Raw genomic sequence first — 25,806 nt, 5'->3', positions numbered from 1 at the left:
GCTGGAAGCCCCAAGGAACAACTTTTTTTTTTTAAATTTTTTTTTTGTGAGTAGCCAAGTTTTCCCTTATCTTTCATTTATGAGTCAGAAAGACTTCAGGAAATTTCACAAAGTTAGTATACGGGATTCGAAATAAAACATGAGTCAAATACAGAAATCCTCCCTCTAATGTCCATCCATTCATTTTCCAACCCGCTGAATCCGAACACAGGGTCACAGGGGTCTACCGGAGCCAATCCCAGCCAACACAGGGCACAAGGCAGGAACCAATCCCGGGCAGGGTGCCAACCCACCGCATCCCTCTAATGTATCTCGACGTATTAGTGCATTACAATGCTTATGCTATTATTGAACACACTGGTTAAACTTTAACTCTAATGGTTAAAATTCTTAATATTTTAGCATTTTTCGTTGTGTATAAAGTAGGAATTTATGTTAATCTACAAATGATAATATAGTTAAAGTCATAATTGCTGGGTGGGGGTTGATTTAATTTGGACCCATTTTTCTAAAATTGCACTTGCTTGTATAGAATGATATTTGATTTTAATAAATTCAATCAAATGTTTAAAAAATAAAATCATAATTGAAATGTAGTGCAGCAATATTTTTAAAATAATTGCATTGCCTCATTCGGTTTAATAAGAATTTTAATTAAATTTTTCTTTGTATTACAAGATTTTTTTTTCCACTTAAGGAATGAATTGTAAGCTGAGAATCATTTAGGACACTACCTACTATTTATTCAGTTGATTCTTTTGTAGAGCACTTGCTGTGGTCTAGTATTACATTATCTCAGACAGGTGAAAACATGACACTTTTTAACTTAGCAATTAATCAAGTAAATTACGAGATTATCTAGTTTCAATTTTCAAATTTTTGTATTATGTTTAAAAGAGAGAGAGAGAGAGAGAGAGAAATGTAACTCCCGCCCACACATGTAACTTATGAATTACAGTTAAATTATTTCCTTTGTTCATTTATGAAATTTCCTATTGTTAGGTTATGTGACTTATCCATTATTATATTGGTCAGTTTAAAAAAGTGTAATAATTCATCATGCCATATTAAAGGTAACTGTTTTTTCTGTTGGCTGGGATTGGCTCCAGAAGACCCCCATGACCCTGTGTTCGGATTCAGCGGGTCGGAAAATGGATGGATGGATGTTTTTTCTACGATAATAATGTTAATGTGCCTACCTTACTGGTTACAGTTACTATGGTTTCTGCCTTTATTTTAGTTACATTGCCAACTTCTACAGGAGAGGTGTTTGTGTCATTAAGAGCTTTTCATTTTTGCTAAACAACTCTCACAAGTTCCGTTTTCCATTTTCTTTGCTTTGTTTGTTTTTCAGGTGAGAGGCCTTTTAAATGCACTCACTGTGGGAAAGCTTTTAACCAGAAGGTGGTGCTACAAACCCATATGATTCGGCACACTGGGGAAAAACCTCACTTCTGCACCTTTTGTCCTGCTTCCTTTTCGCAAAAGGGTAATCTTCATTCGCACATTCAGAGAGTCCACTCAGAGGTAGGGCTGAACTCTGCCTGGTGAATTAGGTGGAAAAAATGGGTACATTTAAAAATAGTCTATTTTCATCCTGTTAAAATGAAAGAATATCAGCATATTTAGTAATTTAATTACAAATTTCACTAGTCTAATACATGGTAAGAAAATATCCAGTTCTCTTTAAAATAACTTCTAGTTAAGGGAATTGACAGAAATCAATTGAGGCAGATATAAGAGTCCCAAAAGATAGTTAAACCATTTATTGGTTGTTAAAGTCATGTTTAAAGAGCTATATTTTATTTTAATTTATTTTAATTATATTTTATTGAGCTTTAATTTGCAATATGTAAAATACAATCTAGTAAAAAAGCACAATTAATGTAACCCTTTCAAAAGAGAGTTAAGGTGCATTAAATCATAATCAACACAGAAAGCTTCACTATTTATAATCTTAATAACTAAGAACTGTACACTAAGAAAATGATGAAATGTTCAGGATTAAAAGTTGTTTAAAGTGTTAACATATTTTGAGATAGAGACAGGCTTATTAGAACTGCCAGTGAGATTTTATGGTATTTTTATATTTTCATTTTATGGTATTCTACCATTAAATGCCATTTTTAAAACATGTATCCAGGTATTTGTTGTTACATGACACATTAACATTATGAGCATCTTATGTGGTAGCAATATAATTATATGCACAATATATGCAGGAAAACATCTAATTATGGTCTAAATTTGTTCCAGTCAAGAAAGAATTAATGACCCCAATAATCAGGAGGTCTTATTCCAGGGATCTTGTGTTATTTGCAATTGTTTTGTTTTAAGTAAATAACAATTTTAATATATTGTCACAAAAAAAATCTTTTATTACAAATAAGGTTGCACCAGCTTATTGTGCTGTTTGCTTTGCGCTTAGGTAAGTCATGAGGTTGTTTGCATATATTTTGAGTACCTTGCGCTTGGCACATTGAGCTGATATTTATCCTAGGAAAGAGTGCCTTTGTAAATAAACACTGTTAGCATGACTTAAAGACTTGAACTATAACCACATGGTTGCTAGTTTATAAAGCACAAGTTTTGAAAACATCCACAAATAATAAGTTATTCAGGGAAAACAATGTAGCATACAATTATGCTTTATTTAAAATGATACTCCTGGAGGTTATGCTCCCTGTTACTTACAGTCTTCATGTGGCAGTGCAACCGGGTGTGTTTGACCACAGTCATTGGTAGACAGAAGACAGAAGAATTAGATAATTTTCAACGTGAAAAGAAATGCTTTAGATGGCTTAGAATGTATTAGTGGTTTAAACATGGAGTGGTATTCTCACATTGGTGTCCTCTCTGGATCACATGTACTGAATGAATCATAATGTATGTTCAAAAAATTATATTTTGTATTTACTGTGTGTCATGACTATTATGGAGGTGCTTTAGTTACTTGGCACTGATATACTCAACCAAGAGAAAGAAAAATGCATCCAAATGTAACAGTAGGCTTGAGCATGTGTTTTCAGTTTGTTAAATATGACCTATATCTTTTTGATAAAAATTATTAGCTCTTTTATTTTAAACATTCATTTACAGAAACAGATTTCTAATTAGAAAGTACTTGCTGACTTTATTATTATGTACGCCCATTTTTAATTATCAATATATGTCAATTATCAATATATGTCAAGCTGAAGAAGGAGTTCTACAGGACCTCTTTGTCCTGTGGGACTCTGGAGGCAGCTGATAGGTACCGGCAGGCCAAGCGGAATGCGGCTTTGGTGGTTGCTAAGGCAAAAACTCGGGCGTGAGAGGAGTTTGGGGAGGCCATGGAGAACGACTTTCGGACGGCTTCGAGGAGATTCTTGTCCACCATCCGGCGTCTCAGGAGGGGGAAGCAGTGCAGTGTCAACACTGTGTATGGTGGGGATGGTGTGCTGCTGACCTCGACTCGGGACATTGTGGGTCGGTGGGTGGAGTACTTCGAAGACCTCCTCAATCCCACTAACATGCCTTCCAATGAGGAAGCAGAGCCTGGGGACTCAGAGGTGGGCTCCCCCATCTCTGGGACTGAGGTCACCGAGGTGGTCAAAAAACTCCTTGGTGGCAGGGCCCCGGGGGTGGATGAGATACGCCCAGAGTTCCTCAAGGCTCTGGATGTTGTAGGACTGTTCTGGTTGACACACCTCTGCAACATCGCATGGACATCAGGGACAGTGCCTCTGGATTGGCAGACTGGGGTGGTGGTCCCCCTCTTTAAGAAAGGGGACCGGAGGGTGTGTTCCAACTACAGAGGGATCACACTCCTCACCCTCCCTGGAAAAGTCTATTCGGGGGTCCTGGACGGGAGGGTCCGTCGGATAGTCGAACCTCGGATTCAGGAGGAACAGTGTGGTTTTCGTTCTGGTAGTGGAACAGTAGACCAGCTGTACACCCTTAGCAGGGTCTTGGAGGGTGCATGGGATTTTGCCCAACCAGTCTACATGTGTTTTGTGGACTTAGAAAAGGCATTCGACTGTGTCCCTCGGGAATCCTGTGGGGGGTACTCCGAAAGTATGAGGTACCGGACCCCCTGATAAGGGCTGTTTGGTCCCTGTACAACCGGTGTTAGAGCTTGGTCCACATTGCCGGCAGTAAGTAGAACCCATTTCCAGTGAAAGTTGGACTCCGCCAGGGCTGCCCTTTGTCACGGATTCTGTTCATAACTTTTATGGACAGAATTTCTAGGGGCAGCCAGGGCGTTGAAGGGGTCTGGTTTGGTGGACTCAGGATTGGATCACTGCTTTTTGCAGATGATATTGTCCTGTTTGCTTCATCAGGCCGTGATCTTCAGCTCTCTCTAGATCGGTTCACAGCTGAGTGTGAAGCGACTGGGCTGGGAATCAGCACCTCCAAATCCGAGACCATGGTCCTCAGCCGAAAAAGGGTGGAATGCCATCTCAGGGTTGGGAGCGAGATCCTGCCTCAAGTGGAGGAGTTCAAGTATCATGGGATCTTGTTCACGAGTGAGGGAAGAATAGAGTGGGAGATCGACAGGCGGATCGGTACGGCATCCGCAGTGATGCGGGCTCTGCATCGGTCTGTTGTGGTGAAAAAGGAGCTGAGCCGCAAGGCGAAGCTCTCAATTTACCAGTCGATCTACGTTCCTACCCTCACCTATGATCATGAGCTATGGGTAGTGACCGAAAGAACGAGATCGCGAATACAAGCGGCTGAAATGAGTTTCCTCCGTAGGGTGTCTGGGCTTTCCCTTAAGAAAGAAGGCATGCCAAATAAAGCAGAGTACGCAACACGTGTTTCGCCCTCATTTGGGCTCATCAGGCGTACACACTCTACTGCTCCCCTATTGGGGAATCAGGGAATTTGACATTAAAGCTATGCAACATTCCATGATCTGCTTCTCGCAACTGAAAGAGCGCACCGTGGTGGATATTTGTCAAATGGCAGACCAACCACAAGCGTTACCTGGTAGGTAACCACCCACATTCAGGTCGTCTAGACTCAGACTACGAATGCAATGAATGTAATTACTCCGGACCTACAGGCTGTAAAATAAACAAACTACACGCCGTGGCACAGTGTAAAGGGACTTCGTCTCTGATGCTGACGTCTGAAGTTTGATTCCCCGATAGGGGAGCAGTAGAGTGTGTACGCCTGATGAGCCCAAAATGTGATTCAGACTACGAATGCCATGAATGTAATTACCCCGATCTACATGCTGTCAAATGAATGAACCACACGCCGTGGCGCAACGTTAGAGGCTTCGCCCCTGGCGCTGACGTCTGAGGTTCAATTCCCCGAGAGTGGGGGGTGCAGTGAGTGCGTACGCCTGATGAGCCCAGAATTAGGGTGAAATACATGTCGCGTACTCTTTGCATTATTTGACAGTAAAACTATTTCAACCATTCTATGATCTGTTTCTCGCAACTGAAAGAGGGCACGTGGCGGATGTTAGCCGACTTGCTGACCAACCACAAGCGTTTCCTGGTAGGTAACCACCCATACAATCAGATTGTGATTCAGACTACGAATGCCATGAATATATATATATATATCCATCCATCCATCCATCCATTTTCCAACCCGCTGAATCCGAACACAGGGTCACGGGGGTCTGCTGGAGCCAATCCCAGCCAACATAGGGCACAAGGCAGGAAACAAACCTGGGCAGGGTGCCAACCCACCGCAGGACACACACAAACACACTAGGGCCAATTTAGAATCACCAATCCACCTAACCTGCATGTCTTTGGACTGTGGGAGGAAACCGGAGCGCCCGGAGGAAACCCACGCAGACACGGGGAGAACATGCAAACTCCATGCAGGGAGGACCCGGGAAGCGAACCCAGGTCCCCAGATCTCCCAACTGCGAGGCAGCAGCGCTACCCACTGCGCCACCGTGCCGCCCATATATATATATACACACAGATATATGCACTATATATATTTGATATGGTTTATTAAGCTTTAAACATGGAACTCTTTATTGTATACTTATTCAATTAGCATTAGAATAGAATCTAAATTAATCAACAATATTGAAAAAAAGTCATAGTCTTCATCAGTTTTAAAATGCAGACATTTTTCGCCACTTTCTTTTTTTGTGTATGACTTGCCTTTTTTGTTTCAGTTAAAGGGTATTCCTGCATTTCGATGTTCAGATTGTAGTTGTGTCTTCAAAAAACTTGGCAGCCTAAATGCACACATAAGTAAAATGCACATATCTCTCATTGAAAGTTCTCAGGTGAGATTTTTTTTTTTTTTTAGATATAATTTAAAGTGATTATTTTATTTTTTTCATTATGTTCATATACTATTAGGGTATTTCCTGATCATCTGCTCAGAATTAGACTGTAGCCATAGCAAAGAATGTATGGAACAGTTTGTGCTGTAAAGACCAGAAATTAATTTAGATGTGCTTTATATTCTGCTATAAAGTCTAAGTTAGGGTCTTTACTAATTTTTTTTTTTTTTTTTTACTAAAGGGCAATACTTTGTTATAATTTGTTTAGATTAATGTTAGACTAATGTTACTATTAATGTAATATTATTATTATTATTATTATTATTATACATTTTATTAAATAGCACTTTTCCATGCTGAAGGCACTTTGTCAATTTTTATGTTTGGTGTTATTTGGACAGAAATGGGGGTCAGTAAATTAGTTATACTGAACCCTTTTAATCCTTGATGATTCAAAGTGCAAAAGATGGCATTTATTGAGTTTAATTTTTTTGTTGTTCTATTGGATTGACAGACACAAGATGGAACAGTGACAGGCCACACTGTACCCCCAGCCGAGGGCTCTGGGGGAGTCACAGATGTGATTCAGCAGCTGCTTGAACTCTCTGAGCAAGTGACAGGAGAGAATGGGCATACCCAGCATCCTGAAGCACCAATTAGCATGGAAGCAGGGCTCAATCAGGACATCCTTCAGGTAAAAGCTGGTTGATCACCCTGTGTCTTTTTATGTCAACACAAGGTTAAATCAACACAGCACAACATGACTTATATATAATATGATAATATTATTAATATTAATAATTAACAACAACAACAACAACAATAATAATAATAATAATAATGAATATTAATAATTAATTAATATGATAATAACACAACAACACAAGGTTGTGCCAACACAAGGTTAAAGTTACACCCAAAGATCGTCGTCTTCTTTTGTATTTTAATTTCCCCTAACAGTATATTGATTTTTGCCTCTAACTGCAAATAGTTTGTTGACTCAAAAACACACTATTGTAAATAACCATAAACTGGTGAGTTTACGTTATTAGTTTTTTACTATTATTTACATAATAGTGTTTTTAATATTCATGTAGTTCTGATACGATGGCACATATGGCTAGCACTCCTGCATCACAGGCCCAGAGAGCCGGTTTGATCCTCACTCCAGTCACTGTTTGTGTGAAGTCTGCACATTCTCCTTGCATAGAGTTTTTTTTTTTTTAAATATCACGTAAAATGCTTCAAAAATGATTTTCAGACTGTCCTTCTGTGACAGCATCAGACACAACAGTTGAAATTTATAAGGCAATAACAAAAATAAACATCAACATTACACCGATAATAATTTCTAAGAATATAAACAACTAATTTACAATTTATACTTTCATTTCGTTATCAATCCGAATGTGTTCTTGCTCTGCGCAGAAAACATCTCCACCTATCACTTGTACAGTACACTGGTTCTGTTTTTTGCAGCGTAACTATATTAAACTAATAATCAGAACAAGGTTTATCAGTGTGTCTGTATTATATTCTTGTCTAGTTGATGCTTCTAAATAATTACACTAATCCCTCCTCCATCGCGGGGGTTGCATTCCAGAGCCATCCGCGAAATAAGAAAATCCGCGAAGTAGAAACCATATGTTTATATGGTTATTTTTATATTGTCATGCTTGGGTCACAGATTTGCGCAGAAACACAGGAGGTTGTAGAGAGACAGGAACGTTATTCAAACACTGCAAACAAACATTTGTCTCTTTTTCAAAAGTTTAAACTGTGCTCCATGACAAGACAGAGATGACAGTTCAGTCTCACAATTAAAAGAATGCAAACATATCTTCCTCTTCAAAGGAGTGCGCGTCAGGAGCACAGAATGTCAGAAAGAGAGAGGAAAGCAAACAAATCAATAGGGCTGTTTGGCTTTTAAGTATGCGAAGCACCGCGGCACAAAGCTGTTGAAGGCAGCAGCTCACACCCCCTCCGTCAGGAGCAGACAAAGAGAGAGAGAGACAGAGAAAAACAAACAAGCAAAAATCAATACGTGCCCTTCGAGCTTTTAAGTATGCGAAGCACCGTGCAGCATGTCGCTTCACGAAGCAGCTGCACAGAAGGTAGCAACGTGAAGATAATCTTACAGCATTTTTAGACGAGCGTCCGTATCGTCTAGGTATGCGAACAGCCCCCCTGCTCAATCCCCCTACGTCAGGATCAGAGAAAGTCAGCGCAAGAGAGAGAGAAAAGTAAGATGGGTAGCTTCTCAGCCATCTGCCAATAGCGTCCCTTGTATGAAATCAACTGGGCAAACCAACTGAGGAAGCATGTACCAGAAATTAAAAGACCCATTGTCCGCAGAAATCCGCGAACCAGCAAAAAATCCGCGATATATATGTAAATATGCTTACATATAAAATCCACGATAGAGTGTAGCCGCGAAAGGCGAAGCGCGATATAGCGAGGGATCACTATATATGTGAGAAATGATTGCTGTTTCTCTATATATGAATAAATCTATGTAAAATTTATCTTAATTTTTCTCTATACGTCATTTTAATTTTCTGTTTAAATAGGTTAACATATTCAGATATGTTGGAGGGCGGCAAAGTGAAGCACCACCCCGCCCCGCCCCGAGCGGCACAAACTCGAGCTACGCCACTGGTTAAGACAAAACAAAAAAAAAAATTAAAAACCAACACTGTCTGTAATCATTTTAACTTAATAATTTTTTATTTATTTTTCCTATGTGTTATAGTGCGGTTAAGAATGTGCTTGTGTCCTCGGTCTGTTCTCGTTTTCCGTAGCATTTGTAAAGAAATCTTAGATTGTTTTTTTACTTTAATTTTTTGATGTTTTAAATTAGATTTGAAAAAGGTATAAGATAAAAAATGAATCTTCAGCTACAAATTGATGCATTTTTCTTTTCCTTTTTTTTTTTACATTTTCTAATGTTTAGCAAGCTTTGGAGAACAGTGGCTTGAGTGCCATTCCAGTTCAATCCCAATCCCATACCAGTAACTTGTCCCGGACCACCAGCTCCCAGAGTCATGCTCAGGAACCCAGCGTTGTCAATCAGCAAGTGGACCGTTTAGAGACAGAAAAGGAGATCCATGCAGACAAACTGAAAAAAGAAAAGAAAGTAGTTTATAAAAAGACTTTGCAAATGCCAGGTGAGAAAATTAAAGTTGACTTATTAAAAAAGAAAATGGTGTTTAAAAGCACTAGTCATTTTTAAAATAGACTGTTCTTATATAGCTTGCATTTCTTTTATGCATCATATTTTTAGTTTTTAAAATAATATTGGAATTGGCTTGAATATAAATGGATGCATGTTAATTGTTCACAAATAAACACAAAAGGTAACATTTTTGAAGTATTGTTTATGGAGTAATGGAGTTCATTTGCATTTTTCTTATTTCACGTTCTGCTTTCATAGTACATGACCATTTCTTATTCTGACGAGTAACCAAGCGTTTGCACTAATACAATGGTGTTGATGACGTCTGGGTTTTCTTCCAGTCACAGAGATTTGTCAGTCTGTTCGTGGGTTGCTGCTTTCTTTGGCCTTTCCAAGCACACACTACCATCTAATGATGAGCAGTAAAGAATTCATTTTATTTTATTTGACTAGTATAATGAGTTATCGATCTGAAGAAAGATTTAGAGCAATAGCAATCAATCTTCCTCTCTGTTACAGAGATGATAAACAAAATCTGTTTTCTGTGGAAGCTAAGTTCTTCACATATTTTGGATTGTTGTAGCTGTAGTAATTAGTGTGTTTACCATCTGAAGAATACATTAATAGATATGATTAAAATCTTAGATGAGTATGACTACTACTACTGTTGTTACTACAGTCACAAAGAAAAGCTTTACATTTTGTTTTTGTTTTCTTTTAAAAAACAACTTCCTTTTTACTGAGGAATGCTATTTTAATATCTGATTTCTCTTTCAGTTACATATTGAAGCACTTTATAAGGAACTGGTACAGAAGTGGGATCATTTTGATATGGGATGGTGGGCCGCACTTTTAACGTGGATATCTGCCAAGGTGGCTGCCATGAGTATATTGGTCCTGCATATGTGTATTGTGAGGCAGACTGAAATCCCATCCAAGGCTTTTTTCTGTCTTTTGCCTAATGGGCATCCCTGGGTCCTTGTAGTAGAAATAAATTGAGAAAAGAAAAGTGAAAAATGGAAATTATGTTTAAGTTCCTAAGCTTTTGGGGACAGTTAACTTTTAGATTGGGTGTAAATACTGTCACATTTACTATATGCGTGGAATAGTGATGAGCGAACCTCACTGATTTCACTTTGCTTCGAGTTGAGCAGAAATGCAGTAATGCTTAGGAATTTTGGCAAACTCCATAAAATATGTTGAAGTCAGTGGGGAAGGGGAAAATGAACTAGTTGTGAGTAGATTATAATGGTGCGGTAGTCTCTTAAGGGCCCCTGAGGGCCAGGAAAGTGCCTGATAACTATGCTGGACTGATTATGGCCAAAAAGTGACCTAAGCTATGAGGCAGCAGTGTGCAACCCTGAGATAAAATTACACTCCGAGTCTACAATACTCGGAGTCCTTTATCTCTCTCAACGTCTCCTGAGTTTCCATTTTTATAGCTAATTCTCACGGCAACACAGAGCCCGTAATTCAAGGGATCAACATTATATACTGGGGTTAGGTCTGCAGACCTGTCACTACCTAATTAGAGCTATATAGCATAACATGCTTAACCTAGCAGTAAAGACAAAATGTCCAATGAATCCGTGCAGTGCAACAAAGTATTTTTGTAATAATCTTCGACGTTACTTTTAGATAAATGCCTGTACATCTCAGTCCAATAGTGAAGGGAGACAGAGTAAGAGGTTTCAGACATGTATGCCTGAAAATCTACAGTAACTGAATGATTCTAAGACACCAGCACAGGCGAAAGTACTATTTCCAGCACCTTGTTGAATCCACCACTTGAAGAATTCAGTCTGTTCTTCACATCCTGGAGGCAAAACTTGATTCTATTTAGTGATAGATAGATAGATAGATAGATAGATAGATAGATAGATAGATAGATAGTAGATAGATAGATAGATAGATAGATAGATAGATAGATAGATGGATGGATGGAGATGGATGGATGGAGATGGATGGATGGAGATGGATGGATAGATAGATAGATAGATAGATAGATAGATAGATAGATAGATAGATAGATAGATAGATAGATAGATAGATAGATAGATAGATAGATAGATAGATAGATAGATAGATACTTTATTAATCCCAAGGGGAAATTCACATACTCAAGCAGCAGCATACTGATAAAGAAAATATTAAATTAAAGAGCAATAAAAATGCAGTTAAAAACAGACAGTAACTTTGTATAATGTTAACGTTTACCCCCCCCGGGTGGAATTAAAGAGTCGCATAGTGTGGGGGAGGAATGATCTCCTCAGTCTGTCAGTGGAGCAGGACGGTGACAGCAGTCTGTCGCTGAAGCTGCTCTTCTGTCTGGAGATGATCCTGTTCAGTGGATGCAGTGGATTCTCCATGATTGACAGGAGCCTGCTCAGCGCCCGTCACTCTCCCACAGATGTCAAACTGTCCAGCTCCGTGCCTACAATAGAGCCTGCCTTCCTCACCAGTTTGTCCAGGCGTGAGGCGTCCCTCTTCTTTATGCTGCCTCCCCAGCACACCACTGCGTAGAACAGAGCGCTCGCTACAACCGTCTGATAGAACATCTGAAGCATCTTATTGCAGATGTTGAAGGACGCCAGCCTTCTAAGGAAGTATAGTTGGCTCTGTCCTCTCTTGCACAGACCATCAGTATTGGAAGTCCAATTTATCATCCAGCTGCACTCCCAGGTATTTATAGGTCTGCACCCTCTGCACGCAGTCACCTCTAATGGTCACGGGGTCCATGAGGGGCCTGGGCCTCCTAAAATCCACCACCAGCTCCTTGGTTTTGCTGGTGTTCAGGTTTAGGAGGTTTGAGTCGCACCATTTAACAAAGTCCTTGATTAGGTTCCTATACTCCTCCTCCTGTCCACTCCTGATGCAGCCCACAATAGCAGTGTCGTCAGCGGACTTTTGCACGTGGCAGGACTCCGAGTTGTATTGGAAGTCCGATGTATACAGGCTGAACAGGACTGGAGAAAGTACAGTCCCCTGCGGCGCTCCTGTGCTGCTGACCACAATGTCAGACCTGCAGTTCCCGAGACGCACATACTGAGGTCTGTCTGTAAAATAGTCCATGATCCATGCCACCAGGTATGAATCTACTCCTATCTCTGTCAGTTTGTCACTAAGGAGCCGAAGTTGGATGGTGTTGAAGGTGCTAGAGAAGTCCAGAAATACAATTCTTACTGCACCACTGCCTCTGTCCAAGTGAGAGGGGGATCGGTGTAACATATAGATGATGGCATCCATCGCTCCCACCTTCTCCTTGTATGCGAACTGCAGAGGGTCGAGGGCGTGGCAGACCTGTGGCCTCAGGTGGTGAAGCACCAGCCGCTCCATGTTCTTCATCACATGTGACTAGACATATTGTATATAAATCTCTAGTGTGGGTTGGTGTGTATGTGTGTGTATTTATACAGTATATGCCTACTATGCAGTTAGATCCATTTAAATGCTTTTTAAATTCATGCATAAATTAGCAAGAAGTACTATTTTGTATCTAGATTTCACCAAAGTTATCTTTTGTTATATTTGATGTGCAAACATATTTAATGTTTTCCTTTTTTTTGTGTTAGGGTCTATCCGGGAAGAAAATGGCGTCAGGTGGCATGTGTGTCCTTACTGCTCCAAAGAATTCAAGAAACCCAGCGACCTCGTAAGGCATATTAGAATCCACACACATGAGAAGCCTTTCAAGTGCAAGCAGTGCTTTCGTGCCTTTGCTGTCAAGAGCACTCTGACGGCTCACATGAAAACACACACTGGCATAAAAGCTTTTAAATGTCAATATTGCATGAAGTGCTTTTCCACCTCAGGGAGTATGAAGGTTCATTTGCGTTTACATACAGGTAAGGCTGAATGCAGAGATTCATTGTGCTTCAGTTGCTTGAATTTTTTTACATTCTGTGTGACTGATTCAATGCAGTAATGCACTCTGAGGAACTAATAGCTCACACAGAATTATTGGTCCAATATGTTTTGAAGCTGTCCTACTGAGGAGATAGCACAGGAGTAAGACATTGGTATAGATTCAGAGTAAAAGAATTATTCATTCTTGCACAATGAGGCTAAATGTTAGGGCAGTCAGAATGTGGCAAACTCTGTTTTGATGACAATACAAACAGCATAGCATTATAGTATAGAGTCATTCAGGTGAATATTGCCCTGTGGAACTGTGCAGTTGTTTCTCAACGAAAGCAATGTCATTCTGAGGGCAGGCTTTCCCAGCCATGTTGTATTGGGACCAGGCTCCAGGACACAGCTGGCCAAAGCAGTGTGCTGTTGTCACATAGGCGTTCCCAGGAGAAAGCAGCTTTGTGCAAACTGGTAGGTCTACAGCAGGGTTTGCACAATAGGTAACATAGAGTCCCTTAAATATAGCTGCACTATAAACTTCCCTTTATAAGCAGGAAAGTAAACTGGATATCATTGTAAGCGATGTTTCCTTACACCATGACACTTCCTGTTCTAGACAGGCACCATTTAAGATTGTTGTCCAGGTTGCACAATTTTCTGTGTCCTGCCCATATGCAGGTTATGGGTCTTTCCAAAGGAAAAAGCACGGTTCAGCTCTTAAAATTATGCAACTCTAGTCCACAGCATTCCAGACTACTCAAGCCTGGCACCTGTCCAGATGCAACTGGTAATTAAAAACAGAAAAAGACAGACATTGTAATAAAGGTCATAAACTGAGCCTGCCTCAGGGAGTCACCAGTCCATTATTCTAGTTGTTACCTTGTAGTCCATTGAGGGCTTTAAATCTTGTTACTCGGTAATTTAGTTTTTTCTCTGTGCTTTTTTTCTTTCTCGGTTTTATATATCGTTCCCAGCAGATGTGAAAGCTTTTCAGCAACCATTGCTTCCAATTTTGTCTCATATTGTTATCCATACAGCCAACATCTACAATTTCAATTCCACTTGATCCTCTGGCTTCAGCAAGCCCCATGAAATCTCACATCAGTGAAGCTTTGCTCAGGTGCTGCACCAACGGTTCAAGCATCCTGATGTTGCCTCTACCTGTCTGTCAGACATTGTCTTTTTTGTCAATCCATTTATAGAAGTGTATGTGTACTAGTTTTCTGACTGAAGAAGTTTATTTTTTCTTCTTGCAGTGATGCAACTTAAAGACTTTTTAATTAACATTGTGCCTGTTCAGAAACTTACAATAGACTCGTATTGTTTATTGTGACAATACAGGGCTATTCAAAATGAAAGAGCAGATTTCAGAAATTTATTTCAAACAAACTGTATAAGACAGAAACACATTCCGCACATCACTGGACAGAGGAAAGTTCAGAGTTTGATCCTACGGTCCATGAGGTTGCATGCACTCAACAGGAGCACCACGTGTAGCGCGACAAACATCAAAACGGTAGACCATTTCTTGCCATACACTTGTCAACTGCTCCCTAGTTACTGAATTCACAGCTTCCTCAATTCGATGTCACAAATCTTGAAAATTAGTGGGCATAGGTGGAACAAACACAAATAAAAATCACAGGGGGTAAGGTCTGGAGACCTGGGTGGCCATAGACAATGAGCAAGATCTTGTTGTCCACCTCTTCCAATCCATCATCCTGGAATGGTGTCGTTCAGGTAACGCAAGTGGAAATAAGACGGGGCAGCATCTTGCATGAAAATGAAGTCATTCGAATCTTCTTGAAGTAGAATTTTTAAACTTTGAACTTTCCTCTATCCAGTGATGTGTAGAATGTGTTTCTGTCTTATAAAATTTGTTTGAAATAAATTTTTGAAATCTGCTCTTTCATTTTGAATAAATAGCCCTGTATATATGAAATTTCAGGGTGCAGAATTTTTGCATATCACTAACCCCTATGCAAACCTAAATGTTACACTTACTCATGCCAGTCTTCCCTGCTGGCTTTCATGCAGATTAGACCAATGCTTCTGAGTGCAAATATTTTTCTGTAGTGAAAGCAACCTTTTCTTTAGCATATTTCTGTAGAATGTGTTTTCATGTTATAATTCTATGTTGTGCTGCTAACTGGATGATAAGATAAAAGCCATCTAGATAATGATGGAAATTAATAGCAGTGAAAAATGTATCTGCATTGAACTTTTTATTTTGTCTTCTAAAGTTTCTGAATCAGCCCATTTACAATTCCCATTCACTACTCAATAAATCATTATATCCTTATAATCAACCTAATATCTGAGCTTTTGAAATTGCAGCCTATTGAAGATGTTTCTTTGTAGAAAAACTGAAAGCTGTGTTACGTTAAACCTCTTTAATCAATGGCATTTGCCAGGAGGCACTTCTGGGTTCTTTTAAGCTGTAATATACCCACACTTTTTGTGTGTCTTTCTGTTTTTCATTTTTTTCTTTTCTCTGTCATAGCTTTATCATCTATAACACTTGCATGTATTTTCTAAACTCTGCAAGATACCATCAGGATTTTCATTATAGGTTAAGAATGTCTTCAACCAGTCTTTTGTAACTTTTATTATGGCAAGTGTTATTTTGTTGTTATTTTCAGTATTGCCATATCCATTGTCTTAAACACATTTTTTTGAGATGAAAAAAAGGAATGGGGAACTCTATGAAGAAAATGCATAATCCTGGCTGCCATTTCATTTCTGGTGCTTAACAACTTTAAAAGGTCAATGGATGACATTAGTGAACCTTTACGAATTACATAGTTAATAATCAAATCATGAAATTGCTCTTTAAGGATCATTATATATTACTGACTGTTCTGATGAGGTGTAGTCGAGTAGTCAGCTTATACACTTTTGTGGACATAATAAATGAGATACCAGGTTGTTTGAATGCAATCCTGAGCGTCTTTATTCACAAGTTATCGTTTATGTAGATTCTCCGCTTGGCATTAAAAACAAATACGTAAAATATGAGAGGTGTTACCGTATATACTCACGTATACGTTGGGTCTTGAAACCCGAAAAGTCGATCATAAAATCAGACTCCGACTTATACACCCATTCAAAAATGCGACACTTACATTTTTTTTTTTTTTACATCTTCTTTCCTCCTCCGATCTCGCATCAGTTTCTCAGACACATCGAATTTTGTTGTAGCAGCGCAGTTACCAATTTCTTTCGCTACTTCAACGATGTTTAATTTAAAACCAGCTTCATAATTTCTTCTGATCGAACACTCAATCGTAGATAAGGCATGCTCTTACGATAAAGATGTATGAGAGTGTGAGGTACAAAAAACACAAATCGGTGCAAACGTCGCTTCGGAATAGTTTTGGTGTTACCGTGTAGTCACATAGGCACAATAGAGAGAGAGAATGAGGTTAGTAGCACATGCTGATACAGCGCATTGCCGCACCCTCATAAAAAGGCAGTGTGCTCTGTGGTTACTCTCTTGGGTGGGCATTAGCATAGCATAATCTCTTGTACCAATAGCGTGAGTTTTCCACGTTCGACTTATACAATACCAGAAATAATACTGTAAAATCAAGTCCCGACTTATCCGCGGGAGAACTTATCTGCGAGTACATACGATAAGTAAATTTTTATGGGTGGTCTGTCACAAGTAACAAGTTTTTTTCAACATGATCTCCATCCTCTATGAACTTTATTAAACAACAATAAAGTTGTTATAATATTCATTAAGCTGTTTTTGCCACTTATATTAAATTTTTGTCTTGCCTTCTCATGCAGTCTTCAGTAGTACAATTATGTCTTTATTCATGAAATTGCTCTTTAAGGATCATTATGCAGGGTGTCCCAAAAAGAATATTGAAGTTTTAAAGAGCTGTAGCTTGGCGCCCATTCATCAGAGACTGCAGAGCAACCTAGTGGCGTCTTGAGGAATTAATCTAGTTTCATTTTGTTGCTGGTAGATGGTGCTAGTGCCTATCAAAAAGCTAACAGTGTGTTGTTTCGATTAGTTACGTTTGCAGTTAGGGCTGTGCCACAACAAAATGCTTTTTGCATTTGCCAGAACTCAATCGGTTGTTACTGTGCAGTGGGCATTTCTTTTCACATTAGTGGGAAGGTAAATCATCATAATGTACGAATTTGGGGTGAAGAAAACCCTCATGTGGTTATCGAACATGAACAAGACTCCCCCAATACTAACATTTTTTGCACGATTTCCAAGTCGAAAGTTTACGGTCCTTACTTTTTTGAAGGAACCACAGTAACAGGGGCTGTGTACCTGCAAATGCTGCAACATTGGCTGTTTCCTCAATTGGAAGATAAAGAACCAGCCAATTTCATTTTTAAACAGGATGGGGCATCACCTCGCTGGTCTCTTCCAGTGCGGCATTTCCTAAATGAGTCCTATCCCCAACGTTGGATAGGAAGATCTGGGAATCAAGATTTGTCACTCCACCATTGTCCTCAAAGATCTCCAGATATCACCCCATGTGACTTTTTCCTTTGGGGAAACGTCAAAGGATTAGTGTTCCAACCACCGATGCCTACAACTTTGAATGAAATGAAGTTGAAGATAACGGCTGCCATTCAGAGCATCAATCCCGATATGTTAGAGAGAGTTTGGCAGGAATTTTAATACCGCCTCGATATTGTTACAGTTACTCATGGGGGGCACATAGAACATTTATAGACAATGTGGGAAACACGTGAATATAACAGTTTTTGTATATGCTTGCTTAATTCAATAAATATAGCTCTTTGAAACTCCTATATTCTTTTTGGGACACCCTGTATATTACTGACTGTTCTGATGAGGTGTAGTCGAGTAGTCAGCTTATACACTTTTGTGGGCATAATAAATGAGATACCAGGTTGTTTGAATGTAATCCTGTGTGTCTTTATTTGCCAGTTATTTTTTTATGTAGATTCTCCACTTGGCATTAAAAACAAATACGTAATATATGAGAGATGTTCAGTAAATTTTTATGGGTGGTCTGTTACAAGTAACAAGTTTTTTTAACATGATCTCCATCCTCTATGAACTTTATTAAACAACAATAAAGTTGTTATAATATTCATTAAGCTGTTTTTGCCACCCAAATTTGTCTTGCATTCTCAAGCAGTCATTGGTAGTAGACTCATGTCTTCATTATTGTCATAGTACATCCCATGGAGTTAGCCTTTCAGATTATGGAAAGGGTGATAGTCACACAGGATCAGTTCTAGAGACTAAGGCTATGTTCACACTACTACATTTTCATTTAAAGCTGCATTTTAAATAAAGACAATCTCTGTCCAGTCTAAATAATAATAAATAATTCTTTGCATTTATATAGTGCTTTTCTCACTACTCAAAGTCTAGCGGTTTCACATTGTTTCCCAGCGTATCGTCATCCACACGAAAATGACTGAAAATGCATATAACAAAGACATTCACCTACACTGGGCATGTGCACATTGGCAGAAACAGAAACAGAAAGAGGAAGTGCCATTCACACTAGACAGTCATTTGCAGCTTGTGTTTATACACAGAGAACAACAATATTGAACACAAAAAACAAAAAAAAATCGGATTATTTTGTTTGACTGGTGAAGAGTTGGAATTGCTATTGAGATTAACACATGAATATAAGATGAGCAAAGCACCTGAGAGAATGAAATGAGCAGGATCCAGTCAAGGAAGGGTGATAAACCACTCGGAGTGCAATCAGTCGCTGTTTTCAAAACTGTTCATTTTCACCCATCCACACTGCAGTATGTGCCAGCATTGTGAATTTCCCCTTGGGATTAATAAAGTATCTATCTATCTATCTATCTATCTATCTATCTATCTATCTATCTATCTATCTATCTATCTATCTATCTATCTATCTATCTATCTATCTGTCTGTCTGTCTGTCTGTCTGTCTGTCTGTCTGTCTGTCTGTCTGTCTGTCTGTCTTCATAAATATACAGGTCTAGAGAGCAGTTTTGAAGGTCTCCGTTCTCGAGGGTTAAAAACACCCGAGTAGTGTGGAAGAATGCCTGTGTTTTTAAACGAAAATATTGCAGTTTGGACGTAGCCTAAAGTGGGCATGAATCTTAATGATTCTTGGTTTTGCAGAGCAGCCTTTGCAGCCTATGCAGTATTAGTTGGGGCATTGTCTTGAAGAAGTAGGATAGTCGGCTTCTTTCATTGTTATTTTTCCATAACGGACATTCACAAATGCCAAAACAATTCAGCTGCATCATTGTCTGGTATGGCAACTGCAACATATTCGACTGCAAGCGCCTGCAAAGGATAGTGAAGACAGCAGAGAACATTATTGGGGTGCCTCTCCCTTCACTACAGGACATATTTTACAAACGCAGTGTCTGCAAGTCCTGCAGCATTGTGCGGGACCCCTCACACCCCTCACATGGACTTCTGCCATCCAAAGAGAAGATACTGAAGCAACAAAGCCAGATCTGTCAGGCTGCAGGAGAGTTTTTACCCCCAAGCTGTTAGACTCCTTAACACCATGTTGCCCCCTGGGATCTTCCACACGGCCTCAACCACCTCTAAAAACAGAACTTTTATACATGAAAACCACTTTCCTGCAAAGACAAGTGTGCAGGTAGAAAAAGAACTGAAAATCTCATTCTGACCATGAAGGATTTTGATGTTCTTGATATCCTTCTGCTGTGAAACATTCTGACCTGTCATTGTTTACACATGTCTTAAACAAGTATTATCATACACTGATAATTTCTGCATTATCTATATCTATTATTTATTATATTGCATATCTATTGACTATATTTATGTATCTAGATTGCAATACCATACATTGCATCAATGTTCTTATTGCTAACTACACGTCAATATTGCTGCTACTTCTTTGTCTTGTCTTTGCACAATGTCTTGTCTTGTTTGTGTTTTAATTTCAAATTTAAATTTTAATTCTATTTGTAATTTATTATTTGCACGTCATGCTGCTACACTGTGGACCCCGAGCTTCGCAATTCCGTCATACTTGTATATGGTTGAAATGACAATAAAGTTCATTTTGACTTTGACAATATCGACTTGTTATGTGTTCATTTTGAGCCATGTAATCAAGAGTAATGACACCTTCAACGTCACAAACATTTTGCACATAATGCTTGTCGACACCAGCTCGGACTTTTGGTTGCTTTGGAGCTGAAAAATCACCATACTTCCAATATTTTGAAACCGAGTCCTAGTCACATATTTATGTTTCATCTTTGGTCATGAGATGCTTCATAAATGTCTTCCAGTCTGAATTCATTAACGTGAGATTGTCCTTGGAACACTGGATATGATGAAGTCTCATTTTAGCATTTAGCATTCTTAGTGCTCATCTTGCACAGACCTTGCTCATATTTAATTGTTTATGAAGAATGGATTCGCTTAACCCATAACTAATCCTTGCAGTGCCATTCCCTTCTTTGTCACTTTCAAACAATCCTCCAGGTTCTATATATTTTTATATTTATTTTAACATGGCTTCATGAATGCAAACTTGTGTAAATGCTCTGAGCCGTTGCTGTCCTTTTTGGTTTCCTCTTTCATTTAGTGCTGTGTTTTGCTTTTCAGTGTTATTTATGCTATATTTTGGAAAACAAGTTTTGCTTTTTGGCATGGAGTGCTAATCTTTTTTATTGTTAGCATATTTTTTAGAGTAATTTTGTTCTTTATTCTCCTCTCCATCAATTTGTAAAGCTCAGTGCTTTTCTTAACTTTGCAGGTGTGAGACCATTTCCTTGTCCACACTGCGATAAGATTTTCCGCACTTCAGGACACAGGAAGACCCACATTGCTTCCCATTTTAAAAACAATCAGACAAAAAAGCAGAAGTACCCCCGCAAGCCTCAGAAAGTACGAGTGGTGAAGAATAATCTCCCAGTGCCTGACATCCCACTTCAAGAGCCTATCCTCATCACTGATTTTGGTATGTGAGTGTTATTTTGATTATCTCTGTTAGAAAAGTGTTTTGAGTTCCTAAACTAAAAGTATATTTTTTTTAATTTAAGCTCAAAAAAATAAAATATGCATACGAGGAATATGAATATCATATTTCTACTGTAATAAAAAAAATCCATGATTGTTTAATTTTTTTCCTATGTCTCTGTTTTCTTTCTTAGGCCTTATTCAAAACCAAAATCCCCGTGGCAACCTATCATTTCAACATTATTTAAACTTAGAAAATGAGAGGCCTTATAAATGTCACTTCTGCAACAAAGCTTACAAGAAGTCAAGCCACCTTAAGCAGCATGTTAGGTAAAAGAAGACAATTTACACTAGTATATTTGATTTGTTGTTAGTGTTGAATGAATTAAAGAACTTACAGTTTAGTAGCTATTCTTTTTAAAACAAAAATAAAAATAATGGCAAATCTTGCTATTACTGATTATCTTTCAGTGACTCACAAGCAAAGGGAGAACTGTTTGTTTCAGAAGCCGATCAAGTTGTTATTGTGAGGGTCTGGTTGGTAACAATCTAAGCAAGCCATGGTTTGCATCCTAATCTTCAAATCCAAGCTTTAGTTCCTCCTTGGGAATTCCCAGGTGATCTCCGTCCATGTGAAATATATGATCAGCACAAGGCATGTCTGTTTGACATACAAACTACTTCATTTGTGTCCTCTCAGTCTGAAGGAGCAGTGGCTCAACTCAAGTCTCCCTGGATTGTTGAGCTTCATCCATTACAGAGAGAGAGATGGATGGGAAACCTCACTTTATACCCTCCATTTTAGTTCTTTAAGTTGATTCCCAAAGATCATGACCATGAGGGTAGAATCAGACTGATGCCGACCCATACATTAACAACGTCCATATTACTGCCACTAACTTTATATATAATATGCTACCGAGGCTGTTTGTTTTGTCTGTTCAGGATTTTAAATCACCTGTAGTTCGCAAACCATTTGACAAATTGACCTGAAATTTGGTACACATATACTACATGACGTCTACTATTCACAGCAAGGCGGCTATGCAGTGCATGCGTACAGGCGTCATTCTCATCCCTACCACCTTCGCCGTCACTTCCCCTAACTCTTCATATCTTAAATCATTCTTGAGGCAGATTGAAGACTTAAGTGCCAGCTTAAGTGAAAAATTAAAGAAAATGTAAAAGTAATTGCAACACATACACTAACTTAATCAATTTTAACGCGAAAAGATGCCGACGGAAGAAGAGAAGCATTGGGCCGCTAGGGTGGAGAAAAGAAGAGTTGCTCAGGAAGCAGCAAGCGAATCAACCTCTGAGCCAACGAATGGTAAACGTGCAGAGAAAGAGAACGAAAACTAGGAATGCTCAAGTCAAGTGTATTCACTGAATGTTATCGTGCAGTACACCGTTACTGGACTGATATAATGCCATACTGCTGTCATGGCTACAGCAGCCTGTTCACCAGTTTCACGATTGCCTCTAACACAAAGCGAGTAACTCAACGTCAACAACTGCTCGTCCTTCACACATGGTAAATATGCCCCTCGTTACTGAGAAAAGACTTTGAAATTATATTCAGAGATACTGATTTTTATGCCAATCATATCAGGCTTGCCTGTGAACTGCTACAGTATTCAGTGTTCAATGGAAAGAAGAAGACCACATCATTGATAAGTAAGAGAGATACAACCGTCAGGTGTTTAAGCATCTCTTAGAGAGGTGAGTTTTAAACTCACTAGGTAATCCCAATACTCTGATTGCATATGTTGGTAGTAGGTGTTCATGCAGTCAATTTACTAGCCATCTAAGTCAGTTCACCACAATTGGTGATCATCAGACAACTCAACATCTTTCTTTCTGTATGTCTGTAAAATATGATGTAATATCAGATAACACATTTACAAACACATTCATTGACCCGTTGGCCCAAAGTACTCATGCAATGGTTACACTTATATCAACCACTTTGTAGTTGACTAACAAAGAGCTCTTATAACAATTCATTGTTCAGACTTACATCAGACAGCCCTTTTATTCAATTAATGGTAGTTTAGGCCTTACCTTACCTTACCCTCTGGCACTACAGTCCTTGAAGAGCCTTGGCCTTCCTTGTAATACTCCATCATTCCAATCTATTGGCTGTCCTACTTCTCCACACCCTCACAGCTAAGTTCCTAATGTCCTCCACCACATCATCCATCCACCATTTCCCGGGTCTTCCCACTTTTCTTCTTCTCCCTGGTTTTCCTTTGTACAACCTTTTGTATGATACAGTCATTTGGCATTTGCTGTAAATGCCCCAGCCATCTTAATCTTGCTCTCTTAATTTCAGTGACCAGGTCGGGCTGCTGATATAAAAAACATATCTCCTGATTTGCTCTTATCTGCTGCAGGTGCTGTGACATGGAGAATCTGCACCATCATTAAGTGGAATATTAGTCCAGCAAATATCACCACTGCCTGTGGTGAGAAAAAGGGACTCCTAAAGGAGTCCTAAAGGCTAAAGGAGTCAACCCTAAAAGAAAATAATGGTCCTTTTGGAAGGTGGATGAGCTTGGGGTGTCCATCCTCTGTAAAACAACCATTGTAACGAAAACCTGGTGGTTTAGGCATCTACGACATTTCTCACATTTACGATAAAGACTTCTATTAGAACTGTAGAGTCATTAGGCTATATCAATAAAAGACACACAGAAGTTAAGGCAACAAACAGCCAGCTGTATTGTACTGCATATAGGCAAGAACATGTACAGGACTTGTTATTATATATGGTTGTTCAGTAACCTTACGGCTTTCAGATAGAAATTGTCTACTGATAAAAGTGTTCAGTAGAATGTTCCTGTACCATGTAGGTGATTCGGATTAAAAGAAGATGAAAGTATTAAGAACTAGCTGACGCCCGCCATAGCATACGGCGGTGTAAGAATAAGAACAGAAAACGGTGAGAAAGGAATTCAGAAATCAAGAAGAAATAAATACTTCTTGAAAGACGCAGTGTGCATGTAGAATTTCCGGCCAAGCAGGATTACATGTGAAAGTGATAAATAAATCAGGCTTTCCGAATTTACGTACTATGGCCATGGCATCCTGATAGTTTTGTTGCATGTATCTTGGACTTCCTGGAAATGTGGATGGTAATATGATCATTTTGCCTACACATACATTGTTTGAAAGTCCTTTGTATTGTTCCACGCGCAGATCTTGTTGATGTAATCTGAGATAACTGAGACGCGCGCCCTCTGTTTTAACATACGCATCTACGACATACAGTTGGAACAGTTTGCCGCAGGAGTGCAAAATACTAAATGTATTCCTCATTGCTAATCTGTACACGTAAAATTAGCATTGAGTAAGCCTTATTCGCTTGGCAGTTCTTTTATCGGGAACATGTTATAAATCTTTGTGCCAGCCAATGTCTCCGTAAGGGAATAAAAGTGGGTAAACCACAGGATCACAATTCATATTGAGTGTGGAAATCTGTTTACAGGAGTTGCCTATGGGATAGATGCAAATGTCCCTTTCGGCTGGCGGTTCGCCGTCTTCTCCGACGAAAATCGCTGCAACATCGGTGTGACATGTCGAGGCATTGTATCGTCGTAAATCCTGCCTAGGGTCTTCCTTGAAAACCATTCATAAAGATGCTGTTGGATTGGACTGAGCGATTTTATGCATGTGTCTGTATGATTTAGCGAAGGGGTTGATGGTTCTGAGCATGGAATCTAGCTGGAGAAGTAAATTTTCACTGCATACAGAGTTTGCTTTATTTTGTAAGCGCACTTCAGTAGCTTGCGCTGTGTCAAAAACATACAACTGTCCATATCCTGGAGAGATAGAAGTGTTAGCGTATAGTGAAGAGATTTGGTGATAAATTTGTCAGTGTATTTTAAAACAGTATGGTCCGTGGCCAGGAGGTTGAGTTATCTGTGCACCCATGGAAGCAAACGCTAGAGAAGAGTTGTATTCTCGAATGTGTTCACGATAATTTTTAGCTTCTGATGTTTGCTGTGTAAGAAGCTGTTGTAAAGACACAGGTGGCTCCCGCAAAGGTGGTAAAGCTACTTTACAGTTGTGGCAGCATCTCGAGTACTTGTTGGAAGTATTACGCTCAGCAGGCCAGTATAGTGCATGACATAGAAGAGGACATATAGGAATCGAGAAATGCCATGTCGGCTGCGTTTGGGCGGGACTGGTTTCGAAGTGAAAGCAGAATGAACCAGAAGAGAAATATATATAAGAGATAGTGAAAGTGAATAGTAGACTAAGGTGCAGCATCACATTTAGAATGTCATAAATATATTGAAAACTCATGCATGTTAAAATCACAGTTTTTTCCAATAAAAATACAGTGCATTTATTTTTGTTTTGCTGTGAATGTATGCACAAACACATTCTCAATAAAGGGGGTACTACACAAGCATAATGTATTTCTAATGGAGGAGTACAAATGCTCATCAAAGTTGTCTGTTTCATTTTCCTTGTATCACACAATGTAGCACATCCATTCTCTCACATTCTCATCACTGTTTGTTTTAACTCTTGTCTTTTTGTAAGTGACTGGATATAGTCACTTATATGGTTTAA

The 25,806-nt window shown here is 39.1% G+C and overlaps 1 protein-coding gene across 3 annotated transcripts in view; it reads left to right on the top strand.

Annotated features, from left to right (window-relative positions):
• Nucleotides 1-25,806, top strand: part of LOC114663460 (zinc finger protein 236-like) — a 181,934-nt gene that overhangs the window by 57,787 nt on the left and 98,341 nt on the right. For all 3 annotated transcript variants that reach the window (XM_028817205.2, XM_051935699.1, XM_051935700.1), the window contains exons 6-12: nucleotides 1,355-1,527; nucleotides 6,134-6,247; nucleotides 6,762-6,941; nucleotides 9,201-9,414; nucleotides 12,995-13,267; nucleotides 21,020-21,223; nucleotides 21,417-21,552. In XM_028817205.2, the coding sequence (XP_028673038.1) occupies nucleotides 1,355-1,527; nucleotides 6,134-6,247; nucleotides 6,762-6,941; nucleotides 9,201-9,414; nucleotides 12,995-13,267; nucleotides 21,020-21,223; nucleotides 21,417-21,552 (1,294 nt within the window). The remainder of the gene's footprint in view (nucleotides 1-1,354; nucleotides 1,528-6,133; nucleotides 6,248-6,761; nucleotides 6,942-9,200; nucleotides 9,415-12,994; nucleotides 13,268-21,019; nucleotides 21,224-21,416; nucleotides 21,553-25,806) is intronic.

The sequence above is a fragment of the Erpetoichthys calabaricus genome, chromosome 13 (genome assembly GCF_900747795.2).
Source record: "Erpetoichthys calabaricus chromosome 13, fErpCal1.3, whole genome shotgun sequence".
In the NCBI taxonomy this organism is placed as follows: Eukaryota; Metazoa; Chordata; class Cladistia; order Polypteriformes; family Polypteridae; genus Erpetoichthys; species Erpetoichthys calabaricus.
This window is presented reverse-complemented; position numbering and strand designations above follow the sequence as displayed.